Raw genomic sequence first — 16,853 nt, 5'->3', positions numbered from 1 at the left:
GAATATTTTTCCATTTATTAACTCCTATGACTGCTGGGGTACACTAAACACAAAAATATTTTAAGAGCAAGGTATTCTCTTTGATTGTTTAATATCTTTTAATATTGTTATAATTATTAGCAACTGCTTCAGGTAAAGAATCATCTCAGTCAGTAACAACATATATTTGAGCTTGCTTTGAATTGGGATTTAACTGAATCATGCATTATAAGAGAAACTAATTGATCAACATAAAAAAGTGAAAGATGCAACCAATTTGTCTAATTGCAAACTGCAGCAATTAATGAACAAAGTCAATTATATTAATGACCTAGATTTATCACTTTGCTGATCTGGAGCGTATCTTTGACAAGGCAGCACTTCTGCCTGCTAGAAAGATTCATTCTGTAGCCAAATTGCATTTCTGGACCTGGAGGATATTTGCAAAGTTTTGCCAGGCTCCTTAGCTGCTACCGGGAGTCCACCCTCAATGGGGATGAAGAATAGCTGCACAGACCCTCTCCAGTCCTGTCACAGCATAACATTGAGGGCAACCATAGGGTTGGTTTAAAAATGTATTTCATATGCAATTGATCACTTATTCATGAATAATGAATGGACAAAATAATGGGCGGGACCCCGGCGGGGGGTCGGAGAATCTCGCCCGTGAAGTGGGAAATCCAATGACTGAGATAGTGAATAGAATGTGGCAGACCACGTCCATGTCCAATTATCGATCATCATCTACACCAGTTTGACTCAGAAGTTGGTTGATAATATTAGGCCATTACTCTAATAACAGAAAAAAAACAGGTTTGTAAAAATTGCAACAATATCAATTTCTAAACTAGTTGAAAACAGTTCCATAATTTTTTTCCGTGGTAAATTTAATCAGTTTAGTCAAATGCTTTGGATAATTTTTGCTGTACTGTGAAGAAATGCAATCCTACATGTTAGATTTCTTCATAGCAGAATATGTTGGAAAAATCAATAGATGGAAGATCATGCTTATTCAAATTTGAAGACTTGCACTTAAAATTAAAGCTTCTGCTTTGGGTGTGTTGTCATCACAGAATAACATCTGTATTCTGCCAACACATTCCACTGAATATCCTCCTCTTTTAAATATAACAGAAAATATGAACTAATTTGCCAATCAAAGCATTTTTGAATTTTCAAAATAAAAAACTAAACAATATTACAATAAATTCAGAATATTTCCTCAGCTGTTTTCATTCTTTTCTTTCTGCTTTCCTTTGCCACAGCTTCCCACCCAGCTGCTCGCATCTTTTTAACAGCAGCCAGTTTAAGAACACTACCATAAGTTTTGGGCTTTGCTGGGCTGGTCATCTGAAAGGAAAAACACAACATGGGTCTTGAGGGAAACACTAAGTAAAATATTATTTATATTAGCACAAGGATTATTAAATAATGACAACAGATACAAAAAGAATTGTGCTGCCACTTCCTAATAGCAATGCTTAAACTTGCACATGCTCATCTTATAAAATTTGTCACCTTTAACACAATTTGCAAATTTGAATTAAATTACCTCAATTTCAATTAGCTGTATAAAGGGTCTTTAAAGGGCGGCATAGTGGCGCAGTGATTAGCACTTCTGCCTCACGGCGCCAAGGTGCCAGGTCTGATCCCGGCCCTTGTTCACTGTCCATGTGGAGTTTGCACATTCTCCCCATGTCTGCATGGGTCTCACCCCCACAACCCAGAAGATGTGCAGGGGAGGTGGATTGGCCACGCTAAATTGCCCCTTAATTGGAAAAAAAGTAATTGGATACTCTAAATTAAAAAAAATAAAGAGTCTTTATTTACAGAATGAAAACAGCTTATTGAAAGAAAATACTCGTTTCAAACTATAACTTATTATCTTAGGGATCAACATATTATTGACCAGTTGATGCTGTAATAAATAGTACTCTTCAGAAGTTATAGCATTCTTATGGAGTTAGTAGGCATTGCATGAGGCCACCTGGAAGAATAGTTGGGCAGGATTCTCTCAGCCTGGGGCCGGGCCGGAGAATCGCCGCGACCGGCGCGAATTGCGCCACGCCGCTCCGGTGCCGGGACACGATTCCCCGCAGAGCGGAGAATTGGTGCCATCTACGCGGCACCCCCCCCATCGATTCTCGACCCATGATGGGCCGAGCGGTGGTAACAAAAATCCCGAGTCCCGCCAGTGCCGTTCTAACCTGCTTCTAGCTGGCGGGACCTTGGCGTGGAAGGGGGGGAGGAGAATGGTCCGACCCCGGGGGGCTCCGTTTTGGCCTGGCCCGTGATTGAGGCCCACCAATCAGCGGGCCAGCCTCTCGGGCTGGGAGCCTCCTTGCTTCCGCGCCGGCCCCTGTAGCCCAACTCCATGTTGCGTCGGGGCCGGTGCGGAGAAGGGAGTCACTGCGCATGCGCGAGTTGGAGCCGGTGCCACTGTGCATGAGTGGAACCCGCGGCACCCAGTTGACACTGGGATCGGCAGCTGCAGCAGCATGGGTCGATCCAGTGCTGTGCTGGTCCCCTGTAGAGGCCCGCATTGCTGATCCTGAGGCCATGTTGACGCCGTTGGGAAATGCGACAGCGTTTCCGACAGCGTCAACACTTAACCTCAGGATCAGAGAATCCCGCCCAGTTGTTTTTGTCTCTCTCTGAAAAAAACCATAAACAGTCCTAGAAATATCAAGGTCACCCGGTTCAGGTGTCCATGTTAATATTCCTATGTGGCCTTCCTAGGACGGTATCTTGTACCTTCCTCTGTACCTTGGGTAGGAGGGTGAACTGTAACGAGGATGCAGTGATCCTACAGCATGATTTCGCAAGTTGGGCGAGTGGGCAAATCAATGGCATATGCAGTATAATTTGGATAAGTGTGAGGTTATTCACTTTGGAAGCAAAAACAGGAAGGCAGATTACTACCTGAACGGTTGTAAATTGGGAAAGGAGAGTGTGTAGCGGGGACTGGGTGTCCTTGTGCACCAGTCGCTGAAGGTAAGCATGCAGGTGCAGCAGGTGGTAAAGAAGGCTAATGGCATGTTGGCCTTCATTGCAAGAGGTTTCGAGTACAGGAGCAGGGATGTGTTGTTGCAATTATATAGGGCCTTGGTGAGGCCACCTAGAATATTGTGTGCAGTTTTGGTCTCCTTTTCTGAGGAATGATGTTCTTGCTCTCGAGGGAGTGCAGCGAAGGTTTACCAGACTGATTCCAGGGATGGCGGGACTGTCACATGAGGAGAGATTGACTAGGTTAGGATTGTTCTCGTTGGTGTTCAGAAGAATGAGGGGGCATCTCATAGAAACTTATCAAATTCTAACAGGACTAGAAAGGGTAGATGCAGGAAAGATGTTCCCGATGGTGGGTGTGTCCAGAGCCAGGGGTCACAGTCTGAGGATTCAGGGTAAACCATTTCGGACAGAGATGAGGAGACATTTCTTCATCCAAAGAGAGGTGAGCCTGTGGAATTCATTATCACAGGAAGCAAAAACATTGATTATATTCAAGAGGCGGCTAGGTATCGCCCTCGGGGTGAATGGGATCAAAGGTTATGGGGAGTAAGCAGGATTAGGCTATTGAGTTAGATGATGAGCCATGATCGTGATAAATGGCAGAGCAGGCTCGAAGGGCCAAAAGGCCTCCTTTTGTAACCATGCATGTGGCTAATGATGCTTTCTCTGCACCTCCTCAGAAAAAGCTCTCCCATAATCGGCGGGAGAGGGCCCAGACTGGCGGTATGGTGCCCGACTTGAGAATTCTCACCTCTTTTGAGGAACGGGCCCTGGAGGTGACTAGGGTGGCCGAGGACAGGGCGGCCACCCACGTTGAGGCTGGCGGCCACCGCAGAGGTGAGGAACCACCGGGCTCCACCCGGAGGACCTGTCAAATGTGAGTACTGATTGCCTTACTGACTGACTGACCCATCCCTCCCACTGACCACAATACCATTCTCCTGCAGGTCCTCCAGCCGACGGCACCACCCATCCTGGGCGGCACCCTCTCCTGACTCCAAGGAGAACACCTCGGAGAAGAGCTCCAAGGACGCAGCTGTTATAATCGTATCACAGCTGTCATCCCCACCCTCCACCAGGACAGACACACATAGGGACATGTTAGTGGACAGCCTGCTGTAGGAACACTATGGTGAGCACCACACTGCTGATGATCACATCTGGTGGAGGAAGGAATCCCCAGGCAAGACAGCTGAGCCTCTGAAGCTGGGTTACCCAAAGCTGATGGAGACGGTAGGGATTGGCTGGGACATTCAGAGGGAGATGTCAGCGTCACTCCAGCAGATCCATAGCCGATTGGAGGAGTCCCAGAGGCTAGGGCCGCAGGAGATGGCACCGGCAATGAGTGGTACTGAGGCCAACACTGCTAGGGTGGCGACCGCAGTGGAGAGGCTGGTGCATGACGTCGGCACCATTAGTGGAAGTGTTCAAGGCGTCATTCAGTCGGTGATGGCCATGGCCAAGGGTCTCGATGGAATATCTGCCTCGCTGGAGGATGTCACCCAGTACCAAGGTGACCTTGATGAGGTTCTGCTGGACATGTCCCATGGGCATGGCCGAGGCATTGCGGAGCTTGTCCCAGTCACAGGTGGGCATTGCCAAGGCACTGCAGACCATATCCCAGTCACTGAGGAGCATCGCCGAGGGCGTCAACACCATGGTGCAGACATTGGGGAACTGCCAGGGGTTGGCAGAGCCAGATGATGGGGTTCGAACCAGCTGCCCCTCCGTCCCAAGGTGCACCCCAGGGCCCTATGGGGACCGACCGGGATGAGGGGCGCTCTGTGCCTACCCAGATCCGTCCCATGGGGCGGTGATGGTGGCCACCAGCTCTCCCGAGTTCCATCCCTCTGATGAGGCCGCGTCTCGGTGTCAGCATACAGGACAGGGCGGAACTGCTGTGCGTCAACAAAGTTGCGATGATGTACCAGGCCATGTCGTAAGTGAATTGGTCGAGTATGAGGGCCTCCCTGGCTCTCCAGGCTTGCCGAACCCTCACCCTGCCGGCTGGGCCTCAGGTTCCTCCCTGGCCTCGTCCTCCAACCCTGCTGGTTGGAGTTTTCTCATCACCCTCGTCCCCCTCCTCCTCGGAGTTGGCCCCATCACCAACCTCCACTACTTCCCCCCACTGCTGTTCGAGATTGTGGAGGAGACAGCAGACCACACCAAAGCGGGCGACCCTCCGGGCAGTGTGCTGGAGTGCACCACCGGAGAGGGCGAGGCATCGGAAGCGGATCTTGAGGAATGCACCGCTCAATGACATCCTGGGTGGCTGCATGGGCCTCGTTGTACCTGGTCTCCGCTTCAGTCTCCGGCCTCCGTACTGGCATCATTAGCCAGGTCCTCAGTGGATACCCCTTATCCCCCAAGAGGCAGCCCCCCATCCTGGGGTGTCCCTCGAAGAAGGCAGGGATCATCGACTGTCCCAGGATGTAGCTGTCATGCACATCCCCAGGAAGCGTGCACACATGTGCAAGATTTTCATCTGGTGGTTACACACGAGCTGTATTTTGAGGGAGGGGAACCCCTTTCTGTTAACATAGGGCACCTCCAGATGGTCCGGTGAGCACAGGGTGACATGCATGGCATCTATTACCCCAGACCTCGGGCATCCCGGTGATGGTGGTGAAACCTGTTGCCTGGGAATCTTGCTGAACCTACTCCATGTCAAAGACAATATAGTCTTCTGCCCATGCATACAGGGCATTTGTGACCTGACGGATGCACCTGTGGGCTGAGATCCACACAGTTCCCCGCTCGAGCCCTGGAATGATCCCATGATGTAAAGGTTCATAGCTGCAGTGACCTTGACGGCCACCTGGAGCGGGTGCCCTCCTCCTCCACATGGTGCCAAGTCCTCGAAGATATGGCACAGGTGTCGACCCTTCTCCTTGTTGAGGCGGAGCCTACTGCGACAGGTGCTGTCGTCATTTGTTTGAATGACCAGCGGTGCCTGTACACTCTGGGCCGTCGCGGGACTCCTCCTCTGGATGCCTCTCTAGCCTGATGGGCGGCCTAATCCTCAGGGTGTGGGGCGTGATCCTGCACATGGGCCGCTCAAGCATCTTCAGACACTGCTGCTGCTCGCCTTCTCTGGTGTCTGGCCGCATCGCATAGCACCACAAAGGGCAACCACTGCATCCAACATCACTGCATAGCATTCAATATCTGTAAGGCATTGGGAGAGGGTGTTAGACTGACAAACAGTGGTGGTTACCACTCCGGGACCCTCCATTCTCCCATTGATCCCCCCCAGCCTCCCACCCGGAATGCCCTGCCCTCGCAAATCCGGCCACAGCACACCCACCTCACCGGTTCCCAGACCCTATACCCAGGAGATCCGCTCTCAACGTCAAATGGACTGGGCACTCGACCCGTCCCCGTGGTACTCGCCCACCCTCCGGCTGTGGTTATATGTGCCCTGGAGCTGTGTCCCATCCCCTAGGTGTTCAGATGTTGGCTGCTGCGTGTGTTGTGTTGCCTCCCGCAGTGTTCATGCACACTGTCCAGGCATCGCGGTCTGATTGAGATTCTAGGCAATACTTCCACATGCTACATGGCCCGCCCACCCACGGGAATCCACTTGGGTTGTGTGAAGTGCTCACTTAACCATGATTTCCATTTCCCGAGAAGCTGTAACCTTCAGTTGCATGGCCAGAGGCCTCAGCAGTCGATGGGGGTTATGCGTGATTGTTGGAGCAGACAGGCAGGGACAAGAGTTGGTCCGGAATGTATACACATGATCCAGGGGTTGGCATGGTGGTGCCGTGAGTGGTTGCGCCCTGGTTGCCCCACCCAACAACCCTCCAACCCTGCCATGACTACCCACCCCTGCGGAGGGTCCACCAACCTCAGCCGAGTATCCCCACCAACCCGCCGAGCAGAGGGGCAGCAAGCTCAGCGCCTCTGGGCACTTTGCCTGAGAGCAAAGATGGCTACTCACCTCCTCAGCTCCCCACAGAAGCCCTTCTGCCAGGTTCACGCTTTTAAAAAGAAGTACCAACCAGCCTGTTTGGCGCCTGGCACATACTCATTTTTGGCCTCTCCCGCTTGTTATGGGCCAGGGTTTAGAGAACCCCAAAGTGTATCATGGAGTTCACCTGATCCACAACTTTTAATAGATTGTAGTATGGGCAGCACACGCCCCACTCTACTGGTGTGGTAGAAATGGAAAAGTATTTTTAAAAGTAAAACAATGTTTATTCTATGAACTCAAGTTAACCTTTTTAAAACATACAGTGAACATCTTAGCAACCATCAATTCAAATACAACCTCTAAAGAATACAACACTAAGTAATTCTTAATTTCCTTTTAACATTCATCAGACTTAAAAACACCTTTTAACAGAAAGACATCAGGCTTAACTTCACTACTGAGAACAGTTACCACGTTGCAATCACCAAATTGACACTCATAAGCTTGCAAAGATTCACACACATCCTGCTGTGATTGCAGTTTCTCCAAAACTAAAATGAAACCAAACCCACCCTGCAGCAAAAAGCCTAAAGCGGAAGTAAAAAGCTGACAGACAGCCCAGCTCCACCCATTCTCTGACATCACTGCAGTAATAAACACCCATTTTTAAAGTACTATCACTACAGATATTTCTATACACACACATTTATAATCACCCATTTCTTAAATCACTCTCACATGACACGCTATTCACCGGCCTCGTTTCGCTTGAGTGAGAGCATAACGAGGCCGGATCGAGTATGCACGGGCCCTTGGAATGAGCACTCTACTAAAGCCCACACCTCCACCCTATCCCCGTAACCCTATCTAACCTGTTTTTTGGTCACTCAGGGTGAGTTGACATGGCCAACCCACCTAACCTGCACATCTTTTGACTGTGGGAGGAAACTACCCAGAGGAAACCCACTCAGACGCGGGGAGAACGTGCAGACTCCACACAGACAGTGGCCCAATCTAACTGCAGTTCTGCATTAAGTGCCAACAGGTAGCGTGATTGACAGCTGGAATTCTTTGGGTGTAAATTCTGTTTTCATAGAGCTGAAGAGTACAAAAGCAGGTCGGTAAATTTGTTTAAAAAAAATAAATTTAAAGTACGCAATTCGTTTTTTCCAATTATGGGGCAATTTAGCATGGCCAATCCACCTACCAGGCACATCTTTGGGTTGAGGGGGTGAGACCCACGCAGATATGGGGAGAATGTGCAAACTCCACATGGACAGTGACCCGGGGCCGGGATTGAACCTGGGTCCTCAGCGCCATGAGGCAGCAGTGCTAACTACTGCAGTAGGTGAATTAGTGTACATGGGGGAAGCAGAATAATCATGGGAGATAGGGGGCGGGATTCTCCGACCACAACCTATCCAATCTCTCCTCGTAGCAACCCTTTTCTCGCCCTGACAACATTCTTGTAAACCTCCTCTGTACGCTCTCCAGAGCAATTGCATCCTTCCTGTAATGTGGTGACCAGAACTGCACATAATACTCCAGTTGTGGTCTCACCAGTGTTTTATACACTTCCAACATTATTTCCTTACTTTTATACTCTATACCTCTGCCAATGAAGGAGTGCATTCCATATGCTTTCTTTACAACCTTGTCTACTTGAACTGCTGTCTTTAGGGGTCTGTATATCTGTGCACCAAAATCTCTCACTTCATCTATCCCTCTTAGTGTATTTCCATTTATTGTGTGCTCCCTATAAATATTTGACCTCCCTAAATGCATGTCTTGACACTTCTCTGTGTTAAATTCCAACTTCCACTTTACTGCCTCCCCACCGCCCCATCTATGTCATTTTGGAAATTATAGCTAACCCCTAGAGGGTAAGGCAGAGACAGAGGGAATGGATAGCTAGCGGGAATGGGACACGGGTAAGATCAGCCCTGAGAGGGGGGGCCACCACACTAGCGGGGAAAGCTAGTGCAGAAACTATGATAGCAAGGGGAGCCGCAGTGCACCTCCCGGCAGGGAGGGAGCACTTGGCAGGGGGGGGATACCACAGGGACAGGGATGGGGAACATAAGGGGGGAGATGGGGAAGGGGGTAGGGGGCAGCAGGGGAGAAGGGGGGGAAGAGGGAACACAAGAAGAAAAAAGGGATGGCTCTCAGATTGGGTTCAGCAGGTAAGATGCAGGTTGAGGGAACAAGATGGCGCCGCAAGTAGCCACTTTGGAGGGTCCCTAAACTAAGGGAAACCCGAGAGTGCAGGGGTGCGCCGATGTGGCGGACACACAGTTGCCGGCCATATTGGATGCCCCTGGACAAGGGGAAACCCCGGAGCACGGGGGCCTTATATCATGGTGAGTACGGTGACCACAACCATTTTGGATGGCCCCCGAACAAAGAGAAACCCCGCGTCCACCAGATAAGTATGGCTGATCCCACAGGAAGGGAATGACAAAACCCCCCACCAGGATTGTCACCTGGAACGTTAGGGGACTTAATGGCCCAGTGAAAAGATCCAGAGTCTTCGCCAATTTGAGAAGTTTGAAAGCCGACATAGTTTTTCTTCAAGAGACGCACCTGAGGGAGAAGGGCCGACCGCGAGTATGGAAGAGCTGGGTGGGACAGACATACCATTCATGTTACGGGATGAGGGCTGGAGGGTAGCAATACTGATGAGTAAATGAATGGTGTTTACAGCGACAAGGAGGGTCACGTACCCAGTCTTGGTAAACATGTACATGCCAAACTGGGACGACATGGGTTTCATAAAGAAGACCATGGCGGAAATCCCCTACATCGACTGATCATGGGAGGGGACTTTAACTGTGTCCAGGACCCATTGACAGACCAATCAAACCCCAGAACAGGTAAAAATATAGGCATGGCCAGGGAACCTGGGAGCATTCATGGAGCAGATGGGGGCAGTGGACCCATGGTGGTCCCTACACCCCGGTGAGAAGGAATTCTTGTTCTTTTCATTGGTGCACAAGAATTGGATATGTTTCATTGTCACATGTACCGAGGTATAGTGAAAAGTATTGTTCTTCGTACAGTCCAGACAGATCATTCTATACATGAAAAAAAACGGAGGGCATACATAAATACACAATGTAAATACAAAGACACAGGCATTGGGTGAAGCATACAGGCGCACATTACTACTCAGTAGAGAAGATGTGTGATGAGATCAGATCAGCCCATAAGAGTATACACCCGTATACACAAGGTATACACATGTATCAACTTCATAGCAGTGGCAAAATCAGTGTTTTCAGAAATAGTAGGAACGGAATACTCTGCAATAGTCATCTCCGACCACATTACCTAGATGTGAGGTTGGAGACAGGCCGTGCCAAACGCCCCGCTTGGAGGTTGGACAAGAACCTCTTGGCCAACAAGGCCTTCTGCCAGAAAACATCACAGCCCATAGGCGAGTACATCACTAACAACCAGAATGGGGAAGTCTCACCTTCCATGTTCTGGGAGGCACTGAAGGTGGTGATTAGGGGAGAGATTATAGCCTACAAGGCTCATATAGATAGGGAAGAGAGGGTGGCCAGGCAACAACTGATCGACTTCTGGAGGTCGACAGAAAATATGCTGAGGCCCCAGGCGTTGAGCTTCAGGCAGAGAAGGAAAATCTGCAAATGGACTTTAATCAATCCACCAGGAAGGCAGTGGACCAAAGAGAAAATACTGGAAAATCTCAGCAGATCTGGTAGCATCTGCAGGGTGAGAAAAGAGCTAACGTTTCGAATCAAGATGGAGCTTTGATAAAGGGTCATCTGGACTCGAAACGTTAGCTCTTTTCTCTCCCGACAGATGCTGCCAGACCTGCTGAGATTTTCCAGCATTTTCTCTTTGGTTTCAGATTCCAGCATCCGCAGTAATTTGCTTTTAGGCAGTGTATCATCTCCGCCAGACACAGGGTACCTTTTATAAGCACGGAGAGAGAAGGCTAGCCGCCTGTTGGCTCACCAGCTGAGAAAGCAGGGAGCCACGAGGGAAATAGCCCAAGTAAAAGACAGCAGAGACTGGTAGCCAAACCAAAAAAGGTCAACCAAGCATTTGAGGCTTTCAACCGGAGACTGTACACCTCTGAGCCGCCCGATGGGGACTCGGGGATGAAACGGCTCCTCGATGGACGAGACATGCCAGTCGTGGGTGACAATAGATGGAGGGAATGCAATCACCAATAGGATTGGGAGAGGTCATGAAGAGCACTGACTCCATGCAGGTGGGGAAAGCCCCGGGACCTGATAGATTCCCAGTGGACTTCTATAAAACGTTTACATCAACTACGGCCCTGCACCTACGGGAGATGTTTGCAGACTCGCTAGCGAGAAGCTACCTGCCTCCTATGCTAAAACAGGCCACCATATCACTGATACCCTAAAAAGACAAAGATCCAATGGAATGCGGATCATATAGACCCATTTTACTGCTTAACGTAGATGCGAAAATACTCGTGAAAGTCCTGGCCAAGAGACTTGAGAAATGCGTACCAGAAGTGGTTGCAGAGGACCAGACAGGCTTTGTCAAGGGTAGACAGCCAACTGAGAACATCAGGCTGTTGAATGCGATGCTAACCCCATCCGGGAGAGAACACCAGAAGTGATCGTCTTCATAGATGCAGAAAAGGCCTTTGACAGTCAAATGGAAGTGCCTCATCGAAGTACTAGAGCGGTTTGGGCTAGGAACGGGGTTCACTTCATGGGTGAAACTCCTGTACAACACACCCAAGGCGAGTATTTGGACCAAAACCACCAGCTCTGAATACCACAGAAGCACCAGGCAGGAATGCCCGCTGGTGTAGGAGGGAGGGTTTCCATTATCTGGACCACTGGGAGCTCTTCCGGGGCAGGTGTGACCTGTATAGGAAGGACGGGTTGCATCTAAACCGGAGAGGCATAAATATCCTGGCCGCGAGGTTTGCTAGTGTCACACGGGAGGGTTTAAACTAGTATGGCGGGGGGTGGGCACGGGAGCAATAGGTCAGAAGGTGAGAGCATTGAGGGAGAACTAGGGAATAGGGACAGTGTGGCTCTGAGGCAGAGCAGACAGGGAGAAGTTGCTGAACACAGCGGGTCTGGTGGCCTGAAGTGCATATGTTTTAATGCAAGGAGCATTACGGGTAAGGCAGATGAACTTAGAGCTTGGATTAGTACTTGGAACTATGATGTTGTTGCCATTACAGAGACCTGGTTGAGGGAAGGGCAGGATTGGCAGCTAAACGTTCCAGGATTTAGATGTTTCAGGCGGGATAGAGGGGGATGTAAAAGGGGAGGTGGAGTTGCGCTACTTGTCCGGGAGAATATCACAGCTGTACTGCGAGAGGACACCTCAGAGGGCAGTGAGGCTATATGGGTAGAGATCAGGAATAAGAAGGGTGCAGTCACAATGTTGGGGGTATACTACAGGCCTCCCAACAGCCAGCGGGAGATAGAGGAGCAGATAGGTAGACAGATTTTGGAAAAGAGTAAAAACAACAGGGTTGTGGTGATGGGAGACTTCAACTTCCCCAATATTGACTGGGACTCACTTAGTGCCAGGGGCTTAGACGGGGCGGAGTTTGTAAGGAGCATCCAGGAGGGCTTCTTAAAACAATATGTAGACAGTCCAACTAGGGAAGGGGCGGTACTGGACCTGGTATTGGGGAATGAGCCCGGCCAGGTGGTAGATGTTTCAGTAGGGGAGCATTTTGGTAACAGTGACCACAATTCAGTAAGTTTTAAAGTACTGGTGGACAAGGATAAGAGTGGTCCGAGGATGAATGTGCTAAATTGGGGGAAGGCTAATTATAACAATATTAGGCGGGAACTGAAGAACATAGATTGGGGGCGGATGTTTGAGGGCAAATCAACATCTGACATGTGGGAGGCTTTCAAGTGGCAGTTGAAAAGAATACAGGACCGGCATGTTCCTGTGAGGAAGAAAGATAAATACGGCAATTTTCGGGAACCTTAGATGACGAGTGATATTGTAGGCCTCGTCAAAAAGAAAAAGGAGGCATTTGTCAGGGCTAAAAGGCTGGGAACAGACGAAGCCTGCGTGGAATATAAGGAAAGTAGGAAGGAACTTAAGCAAGGAGTCAGGAGGGCTAGAAGGGGTCACGAAAAGTCATTGGCAAATAGGGTTAAGGAAAATCCCAAGGCTTTTTACACGTACATAAAAAGCAAGAGGGTAGCCAGGGAAAGGGTTGGCCCACTGAAGGATAGGCAAGGGAATCTATGTGTGGAGCCAGAGGAAATGGGCGAGGTACTAAATGAATACTTTGCATCAGTATTCACCAAAGAGAAGGAATTGGTAGATGTTGAGTCTGGAGAAGGGGGTGTAGATAGCCTGGGTCACATTGTGATCCAAAAAGACGAGGTGTTGGGTGTCTTAAAAAATATTAAGGTAGATAAGTCCCCAGGGCCTGATGGGATCTACCCCAGAATACTGAAGGAGGCTGGAGATGAAATTGCTGAGGCCTTGACAGAAATCTTTGGATCCTCGCTGTCTTCAGGGGATATCCCGGAGGACTGGAGAATAGCCAATGTTGTTCCTCTGTTTAAGAAGGGTAGCAAGGATAATCCCGGGAACGACAGGCCGGTGAGCCTTACTTCAGTGGTAGGGAAATTACTGGAGAGAATTCTTCGAGACAGGATCTACTCCCATTTGGAAGCAAATGGACGTATTAGTGAGAGGCAGCACGGTTTTGTGAAGGGGAGGTCGTGTCTCACTAACTTGATAGAGTTTTTCGAGGAGGTCACTAAGATGATTGATGCAGGTAGGGCAGTAGATGTTGTCTATATGGACTTCAGTAAGGCCTTTGACAAGGTCCCTCATGGTAGACTAGTACAAAAGGTGAAGTCACACGGGATCAGGGGTGAGCTGGCAAGGTGGATACAGAACTGGCTAGGCCATAGAAGGCAGAGAGTAGCAATGGAGGGATGCTTTTCTAATTGGAGGGCTGTGACCAGTGGTGTTCCACAGGGATCAGTGCTGGGACCTTTGCTCTTTGTAGTATATATAAATGATTTGGAGGAAAATGTAACTGGTCTGATTAGTAAGTTTGCAGACGACACAAAGGTTGGTGGAATTGCGGATAGCGATGAGGACTGTCGGAGGATACAGCAGGATTTAGATTGTCTGGAGACTTGGGCGGAGAAATGGCAGATGGAGTTTAATCCGGACAAATGTGAGGTAATGCATTTTGGAAGGTCTAATGCAGGTAGGGAATATACAGTGAATGGTAGAACCCTCAAGAGTATTGAAAGTCAAAGAGATCTAGGAGTACAGATCCACAGGTCATTGAAAGGGGCAACACAGGTGGAGAAGGTAGTCAAGAAGGCATACGGCATGCTTGCCTTCATTGGCCGGGGCATTGAGTATAAGAATTGGCAAGTCATGTTGCAGCTGTATAGAACCTTAGTTAGGCCACACTTGCCCGAGTATAGTGTTCAATTCTGGTCGCCACACTACCAGAAGGATGTGGAGGCTTTAGAGAGGGTGCAGAAGAGATTTACCAGAATGTTGCCTGGTATGGAGGGCATTAGCTATGAGGAGCGGTTGAATAAACTCGGTTTGTTCTCACTGGAACGAAGGAGGTTGAGGGGAGACCTGATAGAGGTATACAAAATTATGAGGGGCATAGACAGAGTGGATAGTCAGAGGCTTTTCCCCAGGGTAGAGGGGTCAATTACTAGGGGGCATAGGTTTAAGGTGAGAGGGGCAAGGTTTAGAGTAGATGTACGAGGCAAGTTTTTTACGCAGAGGGTAGTGGGTGCCTGGAACTCGCTACCGGAGGAGGTAGTGGAAGCAGGGACGATAGGGACATTTAAGGGGCATCTTGACAAATATATGAATAGGATGGGAATAGAAGGATACGGACTCAGGAAGTGTAGAAGATTGTAGTTTAGTCGGGCAGCATGGTCGGCACGGGCTTGGAGGGCCGAAGGGCCTGTTCCTGTGCTGTACATTTCTTTGTTATTTGTTCTTTTGTTTATCCCTGCTCCTGTTTATCCTGTCAATTGAACCCATGGCAATTGCGCTGCAAGACGCAAAAGGCTGGAAGGGTATCCGAAGAGGAGGCAGAGAGCGCAGATTCTCTCTCTATGCGGATGACCTGCTCCTCTACATCCCGGACCTGCACAACAGCTTGAAGGAAATCATGAGGCTCTTAGAAGAGTTTGGGGTCTTCTTGGGCTACAACCTCAAGCTGGGCAAGCGTGAGATATTCCCGGTGAACCCGAATGAGGGAGGGATGGAGCTGGAGGGTCTACCATTCAAACTAGTCAAAAACAAATTTTGCTACCTGAGGATTCAGATAGCCTATGACTGGACGTGCAGCGCAGTGGTTAGCACTGTCTCTTCACAGCACCAGGGACCCGAGTTCGATTCCTAACTTGGCTCACTGTCTGCGTGGAGTCTGCACATTCTCATGTCTGCGTTTTCCTTCGGGTGCTTCGGTTTCCGACCAAAAGACATGCTTGTTAGGTGAACTGGACATTCTGAATTCTCCCTCAGTGTACCTGAACAGGTGCCGGAGTATGGCGACTAAGGGATTTTCACAAGAACTTCATTGCAGTGTTACTGTAAGCCTACTTGTGACACCAATAAAGATTATTATTATTATTATTATTAATAAATGGAATCTGACCAGTCTGGCGGAGGAAGTTAAAAAGGACCTACAAGGGCAGCACGGTGGCGCAGTGGGTTAGCCCTGTTGCCTCACGGCGTCGAGGTCCCAGGTTCGATCCCGGCTCTAGGTCACTGTCCGTGTGGAGTTTGCACATTCTCCCCGTGTTTGTGTGGGTTTCGCTCCCACAACCCAAAGATGTGCAGGGTTGGTGGATTGAACACGTTAAATTGCCCCTTAATTGGAAAAAATGAATTGGTGCACTATATTTTTTACAAAAGGACCTACAGAGATTTGATGCACTCCCGTTTCCCTGGAGGAAAGGTGCAAACGATCAAGATGAGCGTACTGCCAAGGTTCCTCTTCCTGTTTAGAACCATACCGATCTTCATCCCCAAGGCCTTTTTCCAAGGAATAGACAAAACGATTATGGCGTTTGTGTGTGTGTGTGTGTGGAGTGGGAGGTGAAAACAGCAGGAGAATGGAGAGGCTCAGAACGAGAAACAGTGCGGAGAGAGGCTGACCCAGCGAGTTAATGAAGCAAAAAAGGGAGATAAAAGCAAATTGCTGCAGATGCTGGAATCTGAAACAAAAACAGAAAATACTGGACAATTTCAGCAGGTCTGACAGCATCTGTGGAGAAAAGGAGCTAACATTTCGAGTCTGGATGACTCTGTGAGGAAAAGGAAGAGCAGCTTCAGATCGAGAAATAGTGCTGAAAGGGGTGGACCCAGCAAGTTAAAACAGCGAAAGAAGGGAGTCAGCACGGAGAGTGGCAGATGCATTTAGTTTAAACAGTAAGGTGAGGGAGAGCAGGTTCAGAGTGAGAAGCAGTGTGGAGAGAGGATGACCTGAAGAGAACAGCGTGGGAAGAGCAGCTTCAGAGCAAGAAACAGCGCGGAGAGAGGCGGACCTGAAGGGAACAGTATGGGAAGAGCACTTTCAGAGCGAGAAACAGTGTGGAGAGTGTAATGATATGTATATATGTCGACAAGTAAAGGGTTAATTATTACATCTCAGTGTTGGGCAGCACGGTAGCATAGTGGTTAGCGTGTGGCTTCACAGCGCCAAGGTCCCAGGTTCGATTCCCTGCTGGGTTACTATCTGTGCGGAGTCTGCACGTTCTCCACGTGTCTGCGTGGATTTCCTCCAGGTGTCTCCAGTTTCCTCCCACAGTCCAAAGACGTGCAGGTTAGGTGGATTGGCCATGCTAAATTGCCCTTAGCGTCCAAAAAGGTTAGGTGTGGTTATTGGGTTAAGGGGTTGAAGTGATGGCTTAAGTGGGTCGGTGCAGACTCGATGGGCCAAATGGCCTCCCTC

General features: G+C 49.3%; 1 protein-coding gene across 1 annotated transcript in view; it reads right to left on the bottom strand.

Moving 5' to 3' along the window:
• Positions 1 to 253: 253 nt before the first annotated feature.
• Positions 254 to 16,853, bottom strand: part of LOC140393542 (synaptonemal complex protein 1-like) — a 93,233-nt gene continuing 76,633 nt past the window's right edge. The window contains exon 4 of the mRNA XM_072479836.1: positions 254 to 1,329. Coding sequence (XP_072335937.1) covers positions 1,189 to 1,329 — 141 coding nt within the window. The 3' untranslated portion in view covers positions 254 to 1,188. The remainder of the gene's footprint in view (positions 1,330 to 16,853) is intronic.

The sequence above is a fragment of the Scyliorhinus torazame genome, chromosome 17 (genome assembly GCF_047496885.1).
Source record: "Scyliorhinus torazame isolate Kashiwa2021f chromosome 17, sScyTor2.1, whole genome shotgun sequence".
Lineage (NCBI taxonomy): Eukaryota > Metazoa > Chordata > Chondrichthyes > Carcharhiniformes > Scyliorhinidae > Scyliorhinus > Scyliorhinus torazame.
The sequence above is the reverse complement of the archived record's forward strand: the minus strand, read 5'-3'. Positions and strand labels throughout refer to the sequence as shown.